General features: G+C 45.8%; 1 protein-coding gene across 2 annotated transcripts in view; it reads right to left on the bottom strand.

Moving 5' to 3' along the window:
- The window catches only part of LOC126545236 (probable sodium/potassium/calcium exchanger CG1090), a 164,208-nt gene that overhangs the window by 39,530 nt on the left and 102,793 nt on the right, over positions 1-21,885 (bottom strand). Inside the window, exon 5 of one of the 2 annotated variants that reach the window (XM_055061252.2) lies at positions 2,282-2,547. In XM_055061252.2, coding sequence (XP_054917227.1) covers positions 2,282-2,547 — 266 coding nt within the window. Of the gene's footprint in view, positions 1-2,281; positions 2,611-21,885 lie in introns of both variants that reach the window. The other variant, XM_050193001.3, reaches the window with a different exon arrangement.

A 21,885-nucleotide genomic window follows, 5' to 3' on the forward strand; every position in this document is an offset into this window, starting at 1 on the left:
TAGTACAAATATTTTGTCTAAGCGTCTGCATGGCTTGAACCCATTCTGTAGTTCCCCCAATTTCATTTTTTTTCTCCATTCACTTCAACAGCTCTAATTTTATGGCTTGCATTGCCATTCGGTATATCAACAAAGTTGCTGCAACTGGCCAGTACGCGCTCGTCTTACGCTCATCACATTTGCCTTTACAATAGATAAGCTTCGTTCTACTTTCACATCACTCAATCGGAATGTTTCTTTCAATTCCTTGCTCGATGGCACTTGTCAGTTGTGTCTTGCTGTTTGGGCCCAGCTGTTTGTCAGCTGTACTGAGATTATATTATTATATTTTAAGGAACATATTATAAGGAACATTTTCTTCAGCTTTCTTCCAGTTAAAGCTTACTACGTTAAATTTTGAGCTCTTTTCTGTTGCTGGATCTGATTGAGTATAGGCTACGCTTTCTTTTTTGCCAGATTTATTACTAACAACATCCCTCAGGTACAGCAGCACGTCGTCTCTTTCAAAGATGTTACCGTCCTCAACCATTCTGGCCGTTTGCGGATCTTTAGTTGCCGCTGCAAATGCTTTTGCGTGGTTCCAGAATGATTCTGGTGCGCATTTGCCTCTTTTGCGAATTTCATGTACCAAACGTTCACTTCTATCTTACAATTTTTTTTTCTTGCACCACCACCGTTTTCTTTTCTGGGTGTTTGTTCCATCTAAGGAGCGCCTCTTCTTTTGTAATCCCAACTTTTTGGCTTCTCCATGATCCCCAGACGCCTAATTAAGCTCTTCTGTAGCTTGCTTTATTTCCTTGTTCCACCACTTTCGTTGTTTCCTCTTCCCACTTTAATATTTTTTGCCGCGTTTGTCGTACTACTGCTGCATGACGCCTACCAGTTCCTTATATTCTCAGATTGCTGTAGGAAGCCCCTCCAGTTTCTTCTGTATGTTATATGTAATCTGATCTGTGCTATTTGTTTTTCATAAAATTTTAGCTTTCTGCTGACAGTGGTTACTGTCTTGCGTCGGTATCCCTTCCCAATTTTACGGTTTATGATGGCTACCCACGCTATTCTTTCATGGTTTATCTATCATGATTTGGTCTGGTCATTCGTTAACAGTTTCTGAAACTAATGCGTAGTCGGCACATGACTGCCTATTTCCACATTGGCACGCTGCGTTGTCCCCCCCCCCTTCCACATCACACTGTGGAATGTGGAAGGGGGGCGATGCAAAAGAAACTTTTTGTTTCACAAACAGCCATTTCCTCCATTCCTTACTGGAAGGCCCACATGAGTTTGCTAAGGCTGTTGCAAGCGGCGACGTGACTGTGATGTGAGTAGTGCGCGACACGGTGCGGTGGTTGGAGAGGACAAGAAGCAGACAAGTAGTGCGCGTGCCGAGGCGAATTCCGTGCTGGATGGAAAACGACAACGCTGAAGAGCGTCCGGCACGTGAACACGCGGCGCATGAAAAAAGAGAAGAAGCCAATCCAATCAGAAGAGACCACGGAGCTTCAAGCAGCCTATGAGCAAACGACGAATCGGCCAGAGCGGCAGAACAGCCAGGCGCACTGGCAGGAGTGGAGGGAGACGCAGAGAGAGTTACAGGAAGCGACGCCAGGAGAAGGTAGGCCACCGGACCGGGTGTTGAAGACAGGCCGTCGGGTTCCGGACCCGAGCCACCAAGACTTCACCCGACCGGGGCCTCCTGCCAACCCGTTCCTGTGCGTCGCCACTCTACGCGATCGTGAACTACTGCCGAAGGCCGGCGAGCTTCCGCGCCCGTGGGCAGGACGAGAACAGTCGGCCTACGGGCCCGTGTTCTACGCCCAGTTGCCTGGCCAGAAAGCCGCCGCCGCCCAGCCGCCGACCTTCCCTCTCCAAGCCAGAACTGTCACGCTCTTGTCGTCCGATCAACGGCCCAACACCCCGACCTTTGGTGAGACCAGCGCCACTTCTCTCGTCATCTTGTTGCCGCTTCTCCACGTCGGGACTATTATGCGCCCTTGCAGTCGTGGTCAGCCCGGACTCGCGTACTGTTAAACACCATCCTAGCCCTATATGCGTTTCTTGCCGTGATGTCCCTTTGAGTGTTTTTTTTTTGTGTGTGTGTGTTTTATCCTCTTTCTAGTTTCAATAAAAGTTTGTGTGTGCTTTAGAAACAAACGGCTTTGTCCTCAATTGGGTTCTCGGAGGCTCCGCCTCAGACAACCGTCAGAAGCTTTGAACACTTCTTTAACATCGCAATGACAAAAGAAGTCCCAAAAAACAGAGCGAGCAGAGCGGTACTTGCCACTTCGGCTGCGCAGTGATATGAGCGACAGGCGGCGCCGGTTCGGGTCCAGTGCGAGGCTGCGCCGCGGCGGAGGCGGCGGCGGCCTGGCGCTCTGCTGCGCGTCCAGGCTGCGCGCCCGAGGCGCTGCCGACGCCCCGCTGCTGAGCACGAGGCCGCGGCTGGCACGGCGGCGCACTGGCACTGGCGCTGGCTCGGCCGGACTGGACGCCGGGGGCTCGTCGCGCAGGAAAGCCAGGTGTCGCAGGAAGAACGCTTCAGCTTTGCTGTCGAAGCACATGAACACCGCATACACCACGTACGCAGCTAACAATAGAATCGACTCCACTCTGCACCAAAGAACACCGCGACATGAACATGAGTGTACGGCATGATTTGGTTTGGATATCATTTTTTCCGGCAGCGATGAGAGAGGAACCAGATGTTAAACGAGTCATCGAAGTAAGCAAAACAATGGGCAGCACGCAAGATATTCCGAGTTCAATCACTATTATATGCCAGACTTAGCAATGATAAGGGGCGACATGATAGTTCAATCCATCATTCATGTGCTGCCAAAAGAAAGCATACACCCACACGTAGCGGAAAGGTTTGTCTAAGAAAAGCAGTCTGCACCGTTTTGAACAGCCGATTGTTTCATGGGGTTCTACATTCCACAGCGGCTGTATGAGAGAGGCCATAGTGAAGGATTCGGATTAATTTTGACTGCTTGGGCAAAGTCTAAGCCGCACATGGTCCCCATAAAAACGTGCCCTGTAATTGATGCCGCGACTGCGTACTCAGCAGCACAACACCTGACTACACATATCCCAAACTCGGTCAGGTGACTGTTGACGTCGCTTTTTGTCTCCAGCATGACAACAATCATGTATTGTGAACAAAATAAATAAATGAATGAATAAATAAATAAATAAATACAAAGTATTTTAGCGTAGCCAGATATAGAACTACACATTAGGGTTTACATGCGAGGAGATGTTTTCAGCAATTATGCGAAGATGTCGACATTGTATAACAAATGATCTTTCTTTATTTATTGAGAGATCATCCGTAGCTTTTGGAAAATTCTCTCACCTACCGACTATGCAAATACTCTTTTGCTCTCTTATGTATGTAGAGAAGGCTGGTGGCGCTTCCTGTATGCGCTTTCGGGCACTTTAGCTATACGGAACTAGTCAAACATGGCCATTTATTAATGCGTAGAAGAAAGAGTTAGGCACGCATTCCTTATGAAAAAGTTTGCTGTTACTTTCACCCCTCTCTGAAACAGGCCTCCAAAAAACGAATTGCTCATGGCTGCTAACACTATAGCGCGTCATGTAGAGTATTTACGTCGTTAATTCACAAATACCATAGTAGCAATCATCTGAGAGAAAATTTTCGTTGTTAAGATCGAGAACCAATCAATTGGAAGCGATTAAATGTTTCATAGTAGCCCTCAGTAGCCTTTATCGACAATATGGCACACCCCTGATCACGCAACGGTAGCAACCGACTGTCGGTATGGCGAGGCACGCTTTGTTCGCGAAACCCATCAGTTCACTACAACTTCGAATTGAAATCATAAAGCATTTTTTACAGCGCCAATCGGAATGGCTAAAGTATTTTCGAGCTACCACAGCGCAGCTTAGATTGCCTAGAAAAGGAAAATTCAAGCACTTTCTGTCTCACCATGTCTCGATCCAGCATAGTTTAATTATACAAACGGAGAACAATTCGCTTCGTTGGTATATAAAAGAGAACCTCGCCAAACTGCAGGCAAAATAAAGTTTGCTCCAATCCAATCGCAAACATTTATAAAGAAAACACCACAAGCCTTACATATGTTTTCACTTGATTTTTCACCCTCCACAGGGGGGAATTATGCTATCTTCAATATGTCCCATACTACTAATGATTGACGCTTCGACTTCTTTCTGGCTGCAGCCGTGCGGTCCAACAGGCATATTTCACAAAAAAATTTAGGCCGAGCAGCCTGTGTCAGTTCGCCAAACAGATTCGTCATGTATATTCCTCAAGCAACAGGCACCAGTAAGTTTCTCAAGTGAGTTGAACGTGTAGCCCAGAAAAGGGAATATATATTGGTACATTCCTTTTTGTATTATGTAAATAGCTGTGAGCCTTCATTAGCTTTATTTCAAATTATCGCCGTTTAAAATAAACACTTGAAGAACCACCTAATTTTGAAAAGCAGTTAAAGAAGCAAGTAGTGCTTGTATAATCTAAACTGCAGTATTAGTTAAGTGCTCGTGTTACTGCCGAGCGTTTCTGTGAAGAAATGCAAAAGTTTGATATTATACCATGAACTACTCGTCGTGAGCAAACCTGTTTTAGCGGATTAAAATAAACGTAACTGTTGTAGAAGTCATATATAGCCAGCGTTTGTGACATACTTGTTGCACCGCGGCAGGTATGGTATCATAACTGGATTCTTATGTGCTATGTTTTTGCGGTTGTCTATCCGCGCATGAAAAACCCGCAGTTGGCTAGTTTGCGCTCCTTCGGCTGGCACTGTAGCGTCGCCTTTGAGAGCTGCATTATCGTCTAAGAAATAAGGTCGTTGAATAAATTTTCGCAAGTGTAGACGTCGCAAAAATATATTTGAAACGACCGCCGTCAGTATACAAGAAGAGAGAAGGGGGGCGAGCAAACGAAAACACCGCAGAAAGCGCCTTGACACCGCCCGAACTGTAGCAGACAACAGGCGCGAGTCCTTGCCCTGACGTCACGCGAGCGGCGCTGGCAGCGCCCCTCTAGGTCGTTCTCGGGGCTAATAGGGAGAGGGCCGAGGCAACAGCCAAACAGGAGGGAAAAGCAAAAATTAACAAATTTAACCGTTGTTTATGAAAACAGTTATGGATCAACATCTCTATTTAAAAAACGAAGAAGAGAAAACGCCGCCGCATGTGATGAACAATTCCGCGTTTTGAGTGACACTTCTAGAGTTATCAGTTGAGCCGCCTGACGTACCCACTTCTCTGCTGTGCTTATGGATGTGTTTTTCTAACCTTCCGCGGAGGGCGCAGTACGTCTAGGACCGTAGCGCCCTGCGCTCTACGCGCTTGTACGGGACCGGCGGCCACGCATCGTTACACAACTTCCCAAATAACAATACGAGTCGGTTTTGGCACTTAACTTGGTAGAGCAGTAAACGAGGGATCCGGAAGAAGTGTGAATGTTAAAAATGTCATGTACGTACGATGCAGACCCCATCACATACCCCTGTATGCCCTGAGGCATGTACCCTCGCATTAAAAAAATAATAATACAGAAAATAAACAAGTGTGATTGTTCCGCAAATATAAACATCTCTATAATTCTTCCAGAATTAATTAAAAAAAATACTTAGAGAAATCTTTATTTTACACTTTCGCTTGCTTACTTATTCTCGGCAGTGTTCTTCCTGCACTTCTTTCTTGCGCGAGTCCATTTGATGTGGTTCCTTGTTTGTCAAGCGAAGGAGAGGTGTACCTCACAGGCGTACCTGTGAGATACACCTTATTTCATTTCCCTTTGCGGGTGTATGCATGTTCATGGCGAATGGTGGGTTGTTATTCACATTTGTTCTGGTAAAGGCACCCCCCCCCCCCGTCATATGCATAGAAAGGTTACCTTGGGTTGCCCCCTCCAGAAAAAAAATCCTGGGTATATGCCTGAAATATATATATATATATATGTATGTATATATATATATATATATATATATATATATATATATATATATATATATATATATATATATATATGTATGTAGATGTCGTCACATATATATGTGACGAATCCCACAAGTACGGTACGGTGCACTAGAAGAGAAGGAGGTAGACGAAGAATAAAAGCAGTGTTTTCTCCAGTTAGCTTTGCCAATTTCAGTCTTTTAATAAAGATAGCCTAATTTCACCCAAATCTTGGCCAATCCCCCACAGTGGGTGTGCGCCATCGCATAAGGAATACCATACCATACCATACCAGTGTTAGGGCGCCACCATGTTTTTCTCCGTCCGCAACCTCCTGCTCGCGTCACACAAGTCGACAGGATAACGACCTGGCAGCCACCTCATCAGCCGCACATCAACATGGAAGTACTCAACACGACGCCGTGAACCTAGAGCGCACAGCTCCACCACCGATACCGACCAGTATCATGACCGCATCACCACAGGCCATGGACATACCCAATGCACCGCAACAGCGGACGATGAACCGGTGGAAGACTGGTTTCGCCTCTTCGTGCTCCACGCATCCGCTGCATCATGTTTAGAACACGATATCGTCGCCAACTTCCTCGACTACGTCTCCAGTGAGGCATTTAGCTTATACCTAACGCACATATTTCATAACGATGACTCATGGAAGAAAATCAAGGAAGAGATGATCAGTCGATTTAAGGTGTATACTGCAGACTCCCTCATTATCAAACAGCTTGAAACATTACAACTGGGTCGCCGCAGTCACCCGATTCTCCACGTAGCAATCATCATCAGTTCCAACCAAAGTCACGTGTGACCAGAGCGTCGACAACTTTCCCATGTAGTGATCCTCGCGAGAAGAGGGGCGCAAAACGCATGCCTTGCATAATGATGACGACCGTGGAACCATCTTCACCATCTACGCTCTCGACATTTGACGCACTCACACCGTTGTCTTGTACGCGCGGTCCGCCACCGGGTTTCTCGTCACGTGACACTCCAACGGCTGTCAAACAACGGCCTATCTCAAGCGCAGCTGTTACTTGTTCCGATGAAACGAAGTCAACTTGCTTACTGCCAGGACGAAATCAGAATACAAGTGCCAGCACCAACGCACATACCTTTCAAGGCGAAGACAATTTGGAGCCATATACATCTAGAGATCTAGCTGCTTCGCGACTCTCAAACCTTCTGCGTACTACACCTTAACAAGACGCTACGAGTGCAGAAGTGTCGCACACGCAAAGCGGCATCGTGCACTGTGGAATTACTGAAACGCCCATTCCTCATGTAGTTGCGGCAGCCTCAGAAAAGCCTTCTGAGAAGGCTGCCACACTGCCCTCACCACCAGACAATTCTCACAAGAAGGAGCAGTGTACACACTACTCATTCATCTCTACGCCAATTAGCGCCAGTAATCAAAGGCATATTCCGATAGGTACGCTACCTCAACAACTGTCGCAACAACATCACAAAGATCAACGTCCGCAACTTCAAGAACTTCAGGGACCCAGAAGACAACTTAGACATGGACGACGACGGAGAGCGTGGCTGAAAGCACGGATACAACAAGGAAAACATCAGTGCACAAGGCAACTAAACCCAAGGCGAACGCAACGAATACGACGTTTTGCAAGAAAGAAACGTTGTCGAACACACCTTCAGCACCATCTATCAGGACTGCTCCCATGCCAAGGATTCCCGCGACAACGCTGTGCACAAGGACCAAAAAGACAGGCATTTTCTAAGCGTACTGGACCATCAGAGACGTCGCCTTAATGACACAGTCCACCGAAGGTTCGTGCAGGAGACATCGCGTGTCTCCAAGTCGCAACGACACCTGAGTTCCCACGACTCCCATGCGTCCAAACCTCCCTTCATCGGGGCATCCATAAGTCGTCCGGAGTGCAACAGTCAGCCTCGGTCACCTGAGCACTGCTGGACGTCACCAGACTGACATCGTCCATATGTGAGGATATTATCACGATATCATCCGCCCTTGTACCTACGACTCTCTCGGCGGGAGGGGGAAGCGTGTGACGAATCAAACAAGGACGGTACGGTGCACTAGAAGGAGGTACACGAAGAATAAAAGCAGTGTTTGGGGGCGTCCATGTTTGTTTCCGTCCGTAACCTCCTGCTCGCGTCCCACACACACTATATATATATATATATATATATATATATATATATATATATATATATATATATATATATATATATATATGGTGTCCCAGCTATTTTTAGTCATGCTCTTTGCGATAAAGAAGAAATGCGGTGGCAAACACCATTTTAAGACCTCTGGTGTTCGGTCGTCATACCTCTGAAGACCGCAGGTCTTATAATTGTATCTTCCACTGAGTTTTTAAATATTTTCTTCGTTAAACAGTTAAATCTGGCTAAAGTAAGCTGGGACACCATGTATGTATGTATGTATGTATATATGTATGTATGTATGTATGTATGTATGTATGTATGTATGTATGTATGTATGTATGTATGTATGTATGTATGTATGTACCGGGTGTTTCTACGAAAACATTAAGTAATAGAGAATTTTAGTGCACCCAGTATTCTGGCAAGCGTGGGCGGTTTGACGGATGAGAGCGGCCGTAAGCGTGAGCGGCCAGATTGGTGGAGCCAGCTGGTGGTTCAAAGCTCAACCACACAAACACAGAGAGAATTGCTATATTCTACTTAGCTGCTGGTGTAAACTTTCTACAGCGGCATTATCGTGTTCACAATTACATCGCTGCGGAAAATTTGCACCAGCAACGAAGCAGAATACAGTAGGTTGCTGCAATTTTAGCTCTGTGTTTGTCTGGTTGAGCTCTACGCCACCAGGCGGCTGCACCACTCCGGCTGCTCACGTTTACGCCCCGACCATCCGGTAATCTGCCCAAACCACCCCCATTTGCCGGAATAGCGGGTGCGGAGCAGTCCAGCCGCCTGGTGGCGTAGAGTTGCAGTTACCCACGATATTGCAGTAAATTGCAGTAAATTGCAGTAACCCACGATATCCTGCTTCACTGCTGGTGCAAATTTTCGGGAGCGGCGTAATTGTGAACCCGATTAAGCCGCTGTCGAAAGTTTACACAAGTAGCTAAACAGAATATAGTAGTTGGCTTTGTGTTTGTGTGGTTGCGCTTTGAGCCACCAGCTGGCGCCACCAATCTGGCCGCTCATATTTACGTCCCTGCTCAACCGGCAAACCGCCCGCGCCTGCCGGAATACCGGACGCGCTAAAAGTCTCTAATATTTTAAAATAGCCGTTGCGAAATAAAAGGACGGTTCACTTCAGAGACACGCGGTCAGCGGGGCCGACTATGGGGCGAAAGGTGACACGTGCCGTAGTCGTGAATCAACAAAACTCCAATAATTAACTCTTAGACGTTTAGTTTCAGTTGGCTCGTCGTAATTGGGAAACTGAGGCAAAGCCTCCATACAAACCGTACCAAGTTTCCGATCTAGAAAAAGTCAATTACCCGCGGAAATGTAGCAGGACGATGTTCGACTATCAGATCGCGCGAAACCGAAACTGTGAGGCTGCAGCGAGTGCTAAGCCGCACCACTCTAGTCGACCTTCTGCTTGCGTCACCCAGCAGCGGGCAGCCAGCGCGCTGGTTTTTTCTCGCTTTTGCCCCGTCGTTGAGAAAACACCGCCGCTGCAACTATACGGACTGCAATATACGGACTTTGTCCCATGCACGACAAATAGCCCAAGAGCTACCTTCGCAGCCATCGAAATATGGTCAGATATTCTGGCTGTGCTTCCAACGAATTCGTATCATCATCGTGAGTGCCTCAATGTCATTGTTGTTTCTTGTTTTTATCAATGCTTTGTCGCTAAATATTATGAATTCGAGGGTTTTGTTTTTGCGGATGATTCAAAATTATTCTGTAAGATTCAGAATTTAAAGGACTGCCGCGGTTTGTTTGTTTGTCTGTTTGTTGATACTGTCAACCCCCGAAGGGTCATTACAGGAATGGAGATACAGTTAATATTTACAAAGGAAGAATCACACGCGCAACAATGAAGGTAATGATAATAATACAAATAAAGGCACTGTTTTTTCACATATATTCTCAGAAGTAATAATCCGAACACAATTGCACTCGTCGCAACCACAGCGCGGTGTTATTGATCTGGCGAAAGAACACTTCTTGACCTGAACAAACAAGAATCTGCAGCTCGCCCAGAAACATACTTAAAGAAGAGCAGGAAACCAGTGAATCGGGCAGCATGTTCTATTCCTTAATTACTCAAGGAAAATAGCCATATTTAAAAGTGTCATTTCGTGTTAATGGTGGCTCGATATACATGATATGTCTATGTCGGAAGCGTGCGTTGGGCGACAATTTGAAGTCGGACCCGTTAACTTTAAGTTTACTATGAATGATGAGGAAGAAAAATTTTAATCTGTCCACTGCTGTCCTAACTTCTAAAGCAGGAAAATTTGCGTTCCGGCACAATTCGCTAGGGGAGTGACAATAGCGATATTTGTTAAATATGAATCTAGCAGCTAAACGCTGTACTCGATCTAATTTGTGACGATTGATTGCCGTGTGTGGGTCCCATACCATTGTTGCATATTCTATAATGGGTCTTATTATAGGGACCCTGAAACTATTTTGACGATTTTCTACAAATGTACTGAGTCGTTAGAGTAGGTCCTTCTGATCATTAATTGACACGTCTAAGTGCTCCGCGTAAAGCGTGTAATTTATTATAAGGTTTTAAAAATGCACATCGCTGCCGATCGCAGCACACTGCTCGGCGGAATTTTAAGCCGCCCCTACCCATATGACGGAAATCGCCCGTATGACGTCAGTAGGGCGAGTTATCCAATTGGCTGACCAGGGCGCGTGATCGATAATTTTTCCAACTTTTGGTGAACAAATAATGTTCGTAATAGTTGGAATGTTAGTTAATTAGTTTTTTATAAAGACAAAGTAACATAAAAGAATGCACAAGAACAATTTTTCAGTACACTTAAGCAATTCCGGCACACAGCAAGTGTCTTCTGCTTGTGTTACAACGTGCTCCGTCTTTGACGAGAGCTCCGCCGTCAGTGTCGGTCTGTCTTTCCGACTTCGTTGCGTTGTGGACTGCAAACGTAGCGACTGGCAATATGTCAAGCTGTGACATCCTGTCCCTCTGCAAGCCAGTAGACGAGCGGACTGGCTGCAGCGCATCGGGCTGCCGCTATCCGATCGGCGCCAGGATTTGCGCAACTGCGGCCGTCACTTTACACCGGAAGATTACTAATGCAATAGCGTTTCACGATTCCGGTATTAGGGTAAACGCAAGCGCAAGGAGACATGGCCTGGTCGTGTTCCCTTGCGTGTCGTTTCAGGGAATGAACAGAAGCGCAAATGAGAATGGTCTGCACGGTGCAGCCACCTGGTGGCATAGAGCTCAACCACACACAGTAGCAGTAACAAAATGTATTCTTCTTTGCTGCTGGTGTAAATTTTTCGCAGGAGTGTAATCGTTCACACGTTATTTTTGTAAATGTTTTAGACTCGGTTATAGCAATATTAGCTCTTTCTTTGGCTGGTTAAGCTCTGCGCCAACGCGTGGCTGGACCGTGGAGACCGATCAGGCAGCTCACGTACGTCTACGCTAAAGTTCCTTCATCAGCTTGAGTTTATGCCTCCACCGTTCCGTCGAAAAGTTCAGCTATGTGTGATTACCGGAATACCAGACACGTTCGGCGCTACGACAGAATGCTCACAACGCAAGCTGCTTCGATAGCTCTCGCTTGGGGCCGACGGCCAAGCGGCTAGCGGAGAGGTTTCGCGCGTGCGGGGGCGGGCTCCAAAACAACCGGAAGTGGACGATGTGACGTCGCGTCGTGACGCAGAGTCAGTGAAGGCGGAGCTTAGCCCCGATCGCTCGGCGAACGAGTTGAGGAGGAAAAGCATGGCTAGGGAGGAGGGAAACTTGTAATCGTTTGTAGCTCCATTAACACGTAACGCTTCACTTAAATTGTGGTGCGATTGTTCTACTTAAACTGTACCCTACGCGTCTACAAAATTTGTCCGAAGCGTTTCAGGGGCCCTTTAAGGTCTTATGCCCCAACCACTGGCACGCGCCGAAAACTTAGGCGCGCGCTGGCAAGCGAACGCGTCGCTTCGCTTCGGCTGGAGGGAAAGGGCGCGCAACCACTGGAGAAAAGCTCCGACGCACGCCGAAGCTCGCTCCTCGGCTGCGGCGCACTGTTGCTGGACTATTCCGTCTTCATCCGTCAAAGTCCGGCCTAAAACAGCCTGCTGTAAACTAAGCTTGAAACAATAAGTTAGTGATCTGTATGTGCTTTTAGATATAAAAAACACGTTTGAATAATGAATATACACCTGCCGCAACAGTTTTTTTATTTTTGAAGTAACAATAGTGTACAAAATATCGACATCAGCGCTCGCGCGTCGTCTGTCTGCAAGATCGCTTTGCAAACACCTGCACGACGATGCCATATATCAAAAACTGTTGCACCATTTCATTTTTTGGGAGCTTATTGCACAGCCAACTATGTAAGAATTAGGCGTGCAATGTATAACTGAAAAAAAAATCTGTGTTGGAAATATTGCCACGTAGTAGTGACGGTAAATAAATAGTGCCGGCTCAATCGCAACGATAGCGGCGTGCAATGTCGGCAATCGTAGAAAATCTCATCTGCGGGTCAAGCGCGTCGGTTTGCATACGTCATTCGTCGAAAGTTACAGCCTATTCGCTGGTGCCCGCGCGCCTTCCAGAAACTACGACACAATTCGTGTCGCGTACGCAATCAGATTAGCAAGGTTCGTCGACAACAGACAGAACCATCGATAACATTCGCGAAACTTCCGATACGTTCAGGCAGGCGCATCCTGCACCGAGCGATAACGTTTAACATTTTTTAGCCGGTGAAATACGGTAACCGGATACAGATAAAGCATCCGTGTCAATATAATTATGCTTGTTGGTGCATGAGAGAAACGTGAACAAGTGGGTTCTGAGAAAATCAGCAAAACAGAATTGAAACACCTGTAGCACTCAAAAAAAAAAAAACTAGAATAGCTAAAATGTATGCAATTCGTATCTTGTCTCCCCCCAATTCTTGATTCTGCCAAATCTAGCCCATGGAGCACCTCTATTATTCCAGGTTGTTTTGATGCATCAACACCGCATCTGGAGGCCTTCACATTGAGTGTATTGCTACAAAACATTTTCACAGTGTAAGGGCCATGTTCTATTGTAAGTGGTTTCCACATATCAAGTTTGCCTTTCTTTACATTAATCAAATGACATACCTTCAGACAATACAAGCTTGAGAATTAGAGGGTTTTAATAGGAGTCTTTCGTTGCCCTTTGCGAAGTCGTACTATTGAAGCACTTATTCGAATGTATGGGAGCAGCTCATTTCCATAGTATAAGAAATATATAAACAGGTTATTTTCACAATTTATACACTTCGTCACCACAAAAAGAAAAATTGCAGTTTATTGTTTTCAGCCTGCTATGATGTTTTGACTGAGAAAGATATATTCAATTTGTTCTGCGAGGCACGCAATAATTGCTGTGGCATATTATTTTATTGCACAACACTGCATACAGTAGCCAGCCATTATTAAAACTCAGAAGAAATGAATAGCACAATGCATATGATCAGGCACATAGCATATTATTGCACTTTCTTAATTCATGCCAGAACGACGACCACAGGCGTCCTTCTCCAACAAGGTCAGCATCCATCGTGCCTCCTTACCATCGGGCTTCACACCCTCAGCACGTTCAACCTCAGCTTTGTGGTGTTTAAAACAACCTCAAGTGCGTCTTACGGTTCCAGGGATAAGAAAGAAGACCGTCCTGCCTACCTTGGCCTTGAAGCAAGCAGCTCTGGATTGTTTGCACACTTTCTACTTTGATCGAGTCCACATATATACGGATGGTTCTTCCACTCAGACCAGCTCCACCAGCGCAGTGGTTATACCATCACGATCACTAAGCATCCAATACAAGATTTCTCACTTGACAACATCGACCGGTTCGGAGCTTGTTGTCCTCCGAGGTGCCGTTGATTATATTAATAACCAACCGGCTAATCGGTGGGCAATATTCTGCGATTCAAAGGCGGCCTTACAATGTCTTCTGTCATCTCTCCGTCGCGGGTCATGTGAAACACTCGTGTCGGAGATACGAGAAATGCACCATCACATGATCATGAAAGGACACGACGTCGTGTTTCAGTGGCTGCCTGGTCATTAGGTCAGAATTAGATTTGCTCACTGCACCCCCCTCCTACAGAGGCATACTCTAGTAGTTGGAGGCACACAGCAGAATTTCAGAAACACAACAGGTGAGTGGAAATCATGCAATATACGTCATGCAATTCCAAGAGCGTGAAGGGCATCTTGTGTAATTATCTATGTGAAGAGAAGCTTAGCATTTTGTCGAAGTACACACCAAAATCTTTCATTTCATCGACCCTAAGGAGTGGAGCATCACGTAGGGTGTATCAAAATTTCACATGGTGCGTTTTGTGCATATAACTTAATGCCATAGTGTTGGAAGCATTTAAGAGTACTTATTGTTTCTGCACCACTTCGAGAGTGAAAAAATGTCTTTTTGGAAGTCGATGCAGTAGTGAACACTGTTGACAGTCTGAAATAGTCTGAAAGTCTGAAATGTCGGCACACAAAGTCATGCTGTTCATTTATTAAAATGCTCTTAGCACTAACAGAAAGCGAGGAATCCCATATTGATTCAAACACCTGACGCACTGAAGAGGATAGATATAGGTCGGCAGTTAGTAACTGCACATCTAGCACCTGATTTGTGCATGGGCAATGTTCATGCTACCTTCCGAGTGCTAGAAAAGGTACTAGACTTTAGGGAACTATTGAAGATGCTTGTGAGAACGAGGAACAAGTATGCTTCCATACATCTTAACCCTTTCAGACACCACTTTATCCCGTTGATTGAAAAGTTGCTTTCACCACATCTCTTGCATCCTCAGAATCGTAGAAAGTGTACAGCCGCAGCAAATATTAAGAATTTTCAATAGTTTAGCGAGTTTTGTCAAGTTTACAAAATTTCGACTCCATGCGAAAACTCACTACAGGAACACAAAATATGAAAACATGTACTATTTTGTGTTTTGAAAAGCTTGAAAAGCACTTATCCAGCCACTTGACAATTATGCCTGGTGCACGACATTGTAAAAAACAATGAAAGAAGTGAACCCGCTACATACAACACACTGACACAGAGTAACAACACCCAGCCGTCTACCTTCCCACTCATTTTGTTAAAACATTCTGCACATTATTCAAAACTGCAGCACAGTTCCAATAATAAGTGTTTCAAGATGTATGAAACACATTTTAAATACCATTACTTTCATCAGTGCTTTTGCTATTGATGCACGCTCCTGCTGTGCCCAATTGTGTAGACAGCGTCTCAAAGGGTTAAGCTCTGTGGAGGAAATACCATCAACACCACAAGAAAGGGAAAGTTTAAGGCACTTCATATACTTGGAAACGAGGTTTTGATTGACTGTTAGCATACACTGCGCCAGACTGAGAAGGAAGGTTACTTGAAGCATATTTCACACCACATAGCAAACAGAAATGTTCTGCAAAGGCATCAGCAGTGTTCGAGACAACACCACTATTTTCATGAAGAAGCCGTACATCTTTGGCACTCCTTTTAGAAGAGAGAGCCCACAAAGCTCCAGAAATATTTTGAATTATGTGTCACGCTGGCTTCGACACAATCAATGTGGTCAAAGTAATGATTCTAATAATAATAATAATAATAATAATAATAATAATAATAATAATAATAATAATATTCTTAGTGGTGACTTGGCACACTAGACTAAAAAGAAGGCTGATGCCTGAATGTTAGAGCATCTGATAACCAGCCATCTAGAGCAGGAATTTGCAGGATGCAGAAGACACTTCCTTCCCCTTCGTGTGCACACACACTTGCTCAATAACACAGCACGGTACACACGCACACATTCGACAGGTGCACAACACACAGGAGTGCCAATTCAGTCTGGTTCCAAGAAAGGAGAATCCAAATCGCCAGGGGGGTGGAGAGAAAGCGCTGCATGCCAGATATAATCATGGAGTTGTGGTGTCGGGCCATAGAGGCGCGATGAGGGCTCAGGCTGTGCTGAACACTTGTTCAGACGAAGTGAAAAAAGATTAGTGCTGTTTAGAGAGACGTCAAACACCCTGCAGTATAGACTAGTGCAATGTTGCGTTGGTATTGCAGGGTGTGCTACTTGAGGGGTTTGAGGCAATCCTCGAAGGCTGGCATGAGCTTGTGACAACCGAAAAGACGGGAGTAAAGGGTGCGTATTGTCCGGCGCAGAACAAGCTTAAGTTTGTTAGCGTCGCGAGTTTGGTACGGGAACTATACTGATGAGCAGTACTCAAGTCGTGACAGAATGATAGAAGTGTAGAGTGCTCGGAAAACCTTAGGTCATCAGGGAAGGGAGACACGGGAAACAAACCCAAGAAAGGGCCGGTGCTTACATACAGTGCTGGTGACATATGTGGAAAAGTTGAGAGAACAGCTAAATGCTACACTCAGAATGAGAAGGGCCCGAACAGTCTTTATAGAAGTGCCTCCAAGGAAGAAGATTGGACGTGCAGTAGTTTCGTTGTGGCTGATACGCATGGCAGCACTTTTTACGGTGCTACTACAAAGTTTTATATTGTAAGCCCAGTCGTTCGCCTTTACGGAATGTATTTATTGTAAGCACATATGCTGTTCATCGGCATATTGTTGTTGTGGAAGCGTTAACTTGTTAATCAAACACATTCTGGGCAGATGCATTAGTAACTTGGTTTTGAGTACATCTTTGTCCTGACTACAATTTATAGTATCGCAGCAAGAAACATTTTAGTAGAGGCTGAAGGGATTCCAGCAGTTTAAGCATACTGACTGCACAAAACACTGATGACACCTTTTCACCTTCCCCACAATGCACTCACACCATCTACACTTTCCATAAGCAAAAAGTGAGATAAAAATTCAATTACAGTTTCATTGACTCAGTACTTGCTGCTTCTGAAGCGTGCATCGAAGCAATCGTGGTATACGCTGCTACATGCATAGGTCTTGCATGATGCAGGTCCTGCTATGCACTGCACACAGGGCACACGTTGCAAACAGATAATTTCTTTTTGCAGTGCTCAACTATAACGACACACTGACTCAAATATGACTGCGTTGCCACGTATGCTTCAGTGCGTCAGTGTTCTTGATTGCTACACGAGCGATTTATCCCCAACTAGCCCAAAAGACGGTCGCACTTGAAAGAAGTGAGTGAATGAGTACAGTGAACTTGTACTAAACTGGATTCACATGCCGAATAAAAGAGCGCAGTGTCATCTGAAACAGGCGGCACGGCTGATTATGTAAGTACTTCCAATAGTTCGGCTACTAGTGTAGTTCGCTTTCGGGAGTTATCTTTACCACTGGAAACAGCGCAGAGCTTGCCCGTTAAACTTGAGTCAACCGACACCACACGAAACACGCCGCGGTTGACCAACCCAACTTCCACACGGTTCATTCACCACATCACAGGTCACACGAAGTCAAGAGTGCCATATTTTAAATCACTGCAGCACCAAACGAACCTGAAAATTCATTTCCTTCGACAGATTTCTCAGGTGAGTTCGTTCACTCGCCAGTTACGAACTCGATGGACGCGCTAGGCCTACGCGTAACGTAAACAACATCGGCGATAGGCGAGTGTTGATTATCCAGACTTCGGAGCTCGTAAACGTGTTTCCATTCGTTTTGAGCACAACAAAATGCACATACAACAAGCACAGACGTTGCGGCAATCGTGATTCGGTTGGCTGTTTTAGCAGACGATCGTACCGAGCCCGGCGGAACCCAGTGGGCAGGTTGGATTAGTCGGCGTCGTTCGAAGTCGCTTCGGATCCACGTCGCACTGCCACAACCTACGGTCGTCGGTCGGTTGATCGTGTCGTTGTCGGCCTACTTTTACAACACTGTCTTTCAGGAACACTGTCGCGCGCGTCGTGCGTCCAAAACACTCGGACGATCGTTGGTGCCGGCGTCTCCGCACGGTCGGCCATTACAGTCCTAGCAGCCGGAGACTCCGCAGCCTCCGATTGGTTGACACCTGCGAGGCGTCGCAGCCTCCCATTGGTGCACGCCGGCGCAGCTTCGCCGCGCGCCGGCAAACTTCTAGCATCGGCAGTAGACGTAATCGCTGCGCGACGTTCCGCTTCAGCGAGTTCCCGACCGACGCTTTGACGCATTTGACCCTTCGGCGCGCGCCGAAGCTTTCCAGCGCGTGCCAGTGGTTGGGGCATTATATGCCAGGTTTTTTTTTTATTTCAGGTGTACCACAGCGTAAGTTGCATACCATATCAATGTGTGCGTTCCACCTGAGGTTTTCGGTAAATAGTACACCTAAGTATTTATGTTGAGTTACCTTTTTCAGTTCAGTGTCGCGAATTTTGTAGCTGTTAGCATGAATAACCTTTTTTCTCGTTATGGACACAGACACAGATTTATCTAGGTTCAGCATCATTTGCCATTGGCCACACCATTCCATATTTTTTTATAATCTAGCCTGTATTCCAGTTGATCCTCTAGTGACGTTATCTTATTGTATAACACACAATCGTCCGCAAATAATCGCAGCGGAACAGTTGCACAATTTGCAAGGATAGGATAGGAATAACTTTAATAAAGTGCCGGCAAACGACGATTTAACGAGTCGTGACGCTGGCCAAGCGTCGACCCGGGGTTATACCCTACTCTGCACTAGCCCAGTTGGGCCCGTTTGTAGTGGGTCATGAGGCTTGTGCTTTTCGAGTGCACCCCGGGCCTGCTGGACGGCCCATAGTTGTGAGTCCTTGTCTGCTGACTGCAGTGCACTTTGAAGTTCTGGCGGGTAAGTCCTGGAGGTAGCTGCCGTCGGGAACCTGGCACAGTCCCACATGATGTGCCATTGGTCCGCCGGACCCGCTGCACAAACACCGCACAGCCCACTCGGATAGAGCTCTGGGTGAAGCCCGTGCAGCATTGCGGGGGCGAGAAGTGACGCGGCCTGTATTTGCCTTAGGATTCGGCCTCCTCCCGACTGAGTGCCGGGTGGGGAGGCGGCATTGTCCTTCGAGCTAAGCGGTAACACTTGGTTACTTAGGCATAACTGATCAATCTGTCCTTGGTTTCGAACCACCACACGGAACGGTCACTCTCGGGGGCGCGGAAGGTAAGCGCTCGCGCCGCCGAATGGGCCGTTCGTTGTGGTTCGGTGAGGATGCACACTCGCCGGCGTGCGCCGGGAACCACTTGATACGGACGGTGCTGCCGCGGTCTTGAAGTTGGAGCTTGCCGATGATGGCGGCCGCCGGCGCGCATATTCGCCCCTTGGCAAAGTTGCGCACAGCATTCCTCGAGTCGCTGAGCACGGTGCGACACTCGGCCTCGGTGATCGCCAGAGCGATGGCAACCTCCTCGGCGTCTGTGGCAAGATCATTAATAAATATTAGGAATTGGAGGGGCCCTAGTACACTGCCCTGGGGTACCCCTGACAGTACTGGTATACGAGACTTGATTTACAGCCACCTATTTCAACGTATTGTTCTCGAGACTGAAGATAACATTTGAACCCGTTAGTTATATTAAAATTTTCAAAGAAAGCATCAATTTTCGACAACATTTTTTGGTCGGATACTTTATTAAATGCTTTGTAGAAATCTAAAAAAAATGGAGATCTATCTGTCCACGGTCATTGTTTGTTTTAGAGAGGTTATGAACCAACTCAACAAGTTGCGTTATTGTAGCCAGACCCCTGCGGAATCCATGTTGAGTTGGCGACAATAGATTATGTGTTTCGAGATAATTTGAAAGGTGTGCACTAATAATATGCTCCAGTAACTTAGAGCAGGTGCTCGTAAGGGAAATGGGCCTGTAGTTTCCTACGTTTGTCGTGATGCCAACCTTATGAATAGGTACAATTTTGGCGTGTTTCCAAGCTCTAGGAACGGAACTTCGGTTAATGGACGATTGAAAGATAATCGTTAAGCATTTAACCATCCACTCAGCGTACCGGTATAAAAACTCATTGGGAATGCCGTCTGTACCGAAACATTTAACATTAATACGCAAAAGAAGGTGTAGGACGCCTGCTTCATTAATCACCACATTGTCAGCCGAAGGACAGTCAGGAGAAACAGGCAAGATCGGTGCCGTTCCGTCATCACGGGTGAATACGGAAGAGAAAAAAGAATTAAAAGCTACTGTGCGCTCCCCTGTGACCTTTTGATTATGTGAAGAATAAGATTTAGTTGATGGGTTAAGATATCGCCAGAACTTAGCAGGTTCGTCCGAGAGAAACATTTTCAGTGTTATGTTACAGAACTTATGCCTCGAATCCCGAACAAGACAGTTAAGTTCTTTTCTCATTTGTCATAGGGTATTCAACATTTCGGGGCTAGAATTTTTGGAACATGCTTTCCTTTTCCTCTGGATTCTTCGTTTTGAATGAACTATATATCTGGTTATCCATGGATTGTTATGCTTTCTTTTCCTTATTTAGGAAGACAATGTTCAATGCATTGAGCCACCACTGACGAAAAGTGTTCCCGCAGGCGGTCCGTACTAGCCTTGGATTCGTGTATTGTGGAGAACTCATCAAAGGAATGTTCAAGATAGTCCAGTATGCTAACATCATCCGCGGCATGGAAATTCAATATCTGCTTCGGTAATTCCTTATCCAAAGAAAGCAGAGACAAGTTAAAAGAAAGCATAACCATTTTATGATCAGCTAAACCTTCATCAACTTCGCATTCATTTATATAGCTAGTTAGAAAATTAGGCATAAAGAAAAAATCTATAATGGAAGATCTTGATGCCCAAATCCGCGTATAACCATTTACGACTTGTACAAGGTTGTAACGTAATTTTAATTCCAATAATTGTTCACCGAGTACCACGTTTGTTTCACCAGGTAAATATGAGTTCCAATCAATATCCGGAAGACTGCAATCACCCAAAAGCACAGTACTGTCACCCTGTTTAAAATTGTCACCCTGTCACTGTCACCCTGTTTAATCTATGAATTTACCAAGTTGAAGAATTCGCTCTGTCGTCGTATTTGGTTCTCTGTATACGCCTCCGATAAAAACACTGTGATTACTTAACGTTGTCTTGATCCAAACGCTTTCGATATCACCTGGGACTGCTATAATAGTGAAGAGTATGTTCTGTTTAATCAGCATTGCGACACCTCCACCTCTTCCGGATCGGTCTTTCCTAACTATGCTATACCCCGGCGGCGTAACTTCTACGTCAGATATATGCTGTTCTTCAGCCATGTCTCCGTAATCACGATCAGATCGGGTTCATACTCCAAAATTATCAACTCTAGTGCCTCTCCCTTATTTAACATGCTTCTTGCGTTTACACTGATTATTTTGAAAGATCGACGTTATGTCCGTGTCAGTCACTGACTATTCTTGGTTCGCTACCACACTTGTATCTTTCGTTCTTTTCCTCGTTGCCTATGTCAGATTTGTAACCTGACATAGGCAACATGGAGAAATGGTGCTCGATGAATAAGTTTAAATTGAACATTAAGAAAACTTCTGTTTTGTCTCTTACTAGAAAGCACAACACAGTTATGTTTGATTATACCCTTATCGGCGAAATAATATCTCGTGTTGCCCATGTGCGAGACCTTGGTGTTATTGTTGACTCAAAGCTAGATTTCTGATTGCATGTCTTGAGTTTTTTGGGCGCATTGAGACATATTGGTATTGTTTTTAGGTTAACAAGAAAATTTTCTCGATGCTAGTGTCTGCGCACTCTTTACTGTGCTCTCGTGAGACCACGCCTCGAGTTCGCGTCAGTAGCCTGGAATGAGGTCTCCG

This window comes from Dermacentor andersoni, chromosome 1, assembly GCF_023375885.2.
Source record: "Dermacentor andersoni chromosome 1, qqDerAnde1_hic_scaffold, whole genome shotgun sequence".
In the NCBI taxonomy this organism is placed as follows: Eukaryota; Metazoa; Arthropoda; class Arachnida; order Ixodida; family Ixodidae; genus Dermacentor; species Dermacentor andersoni.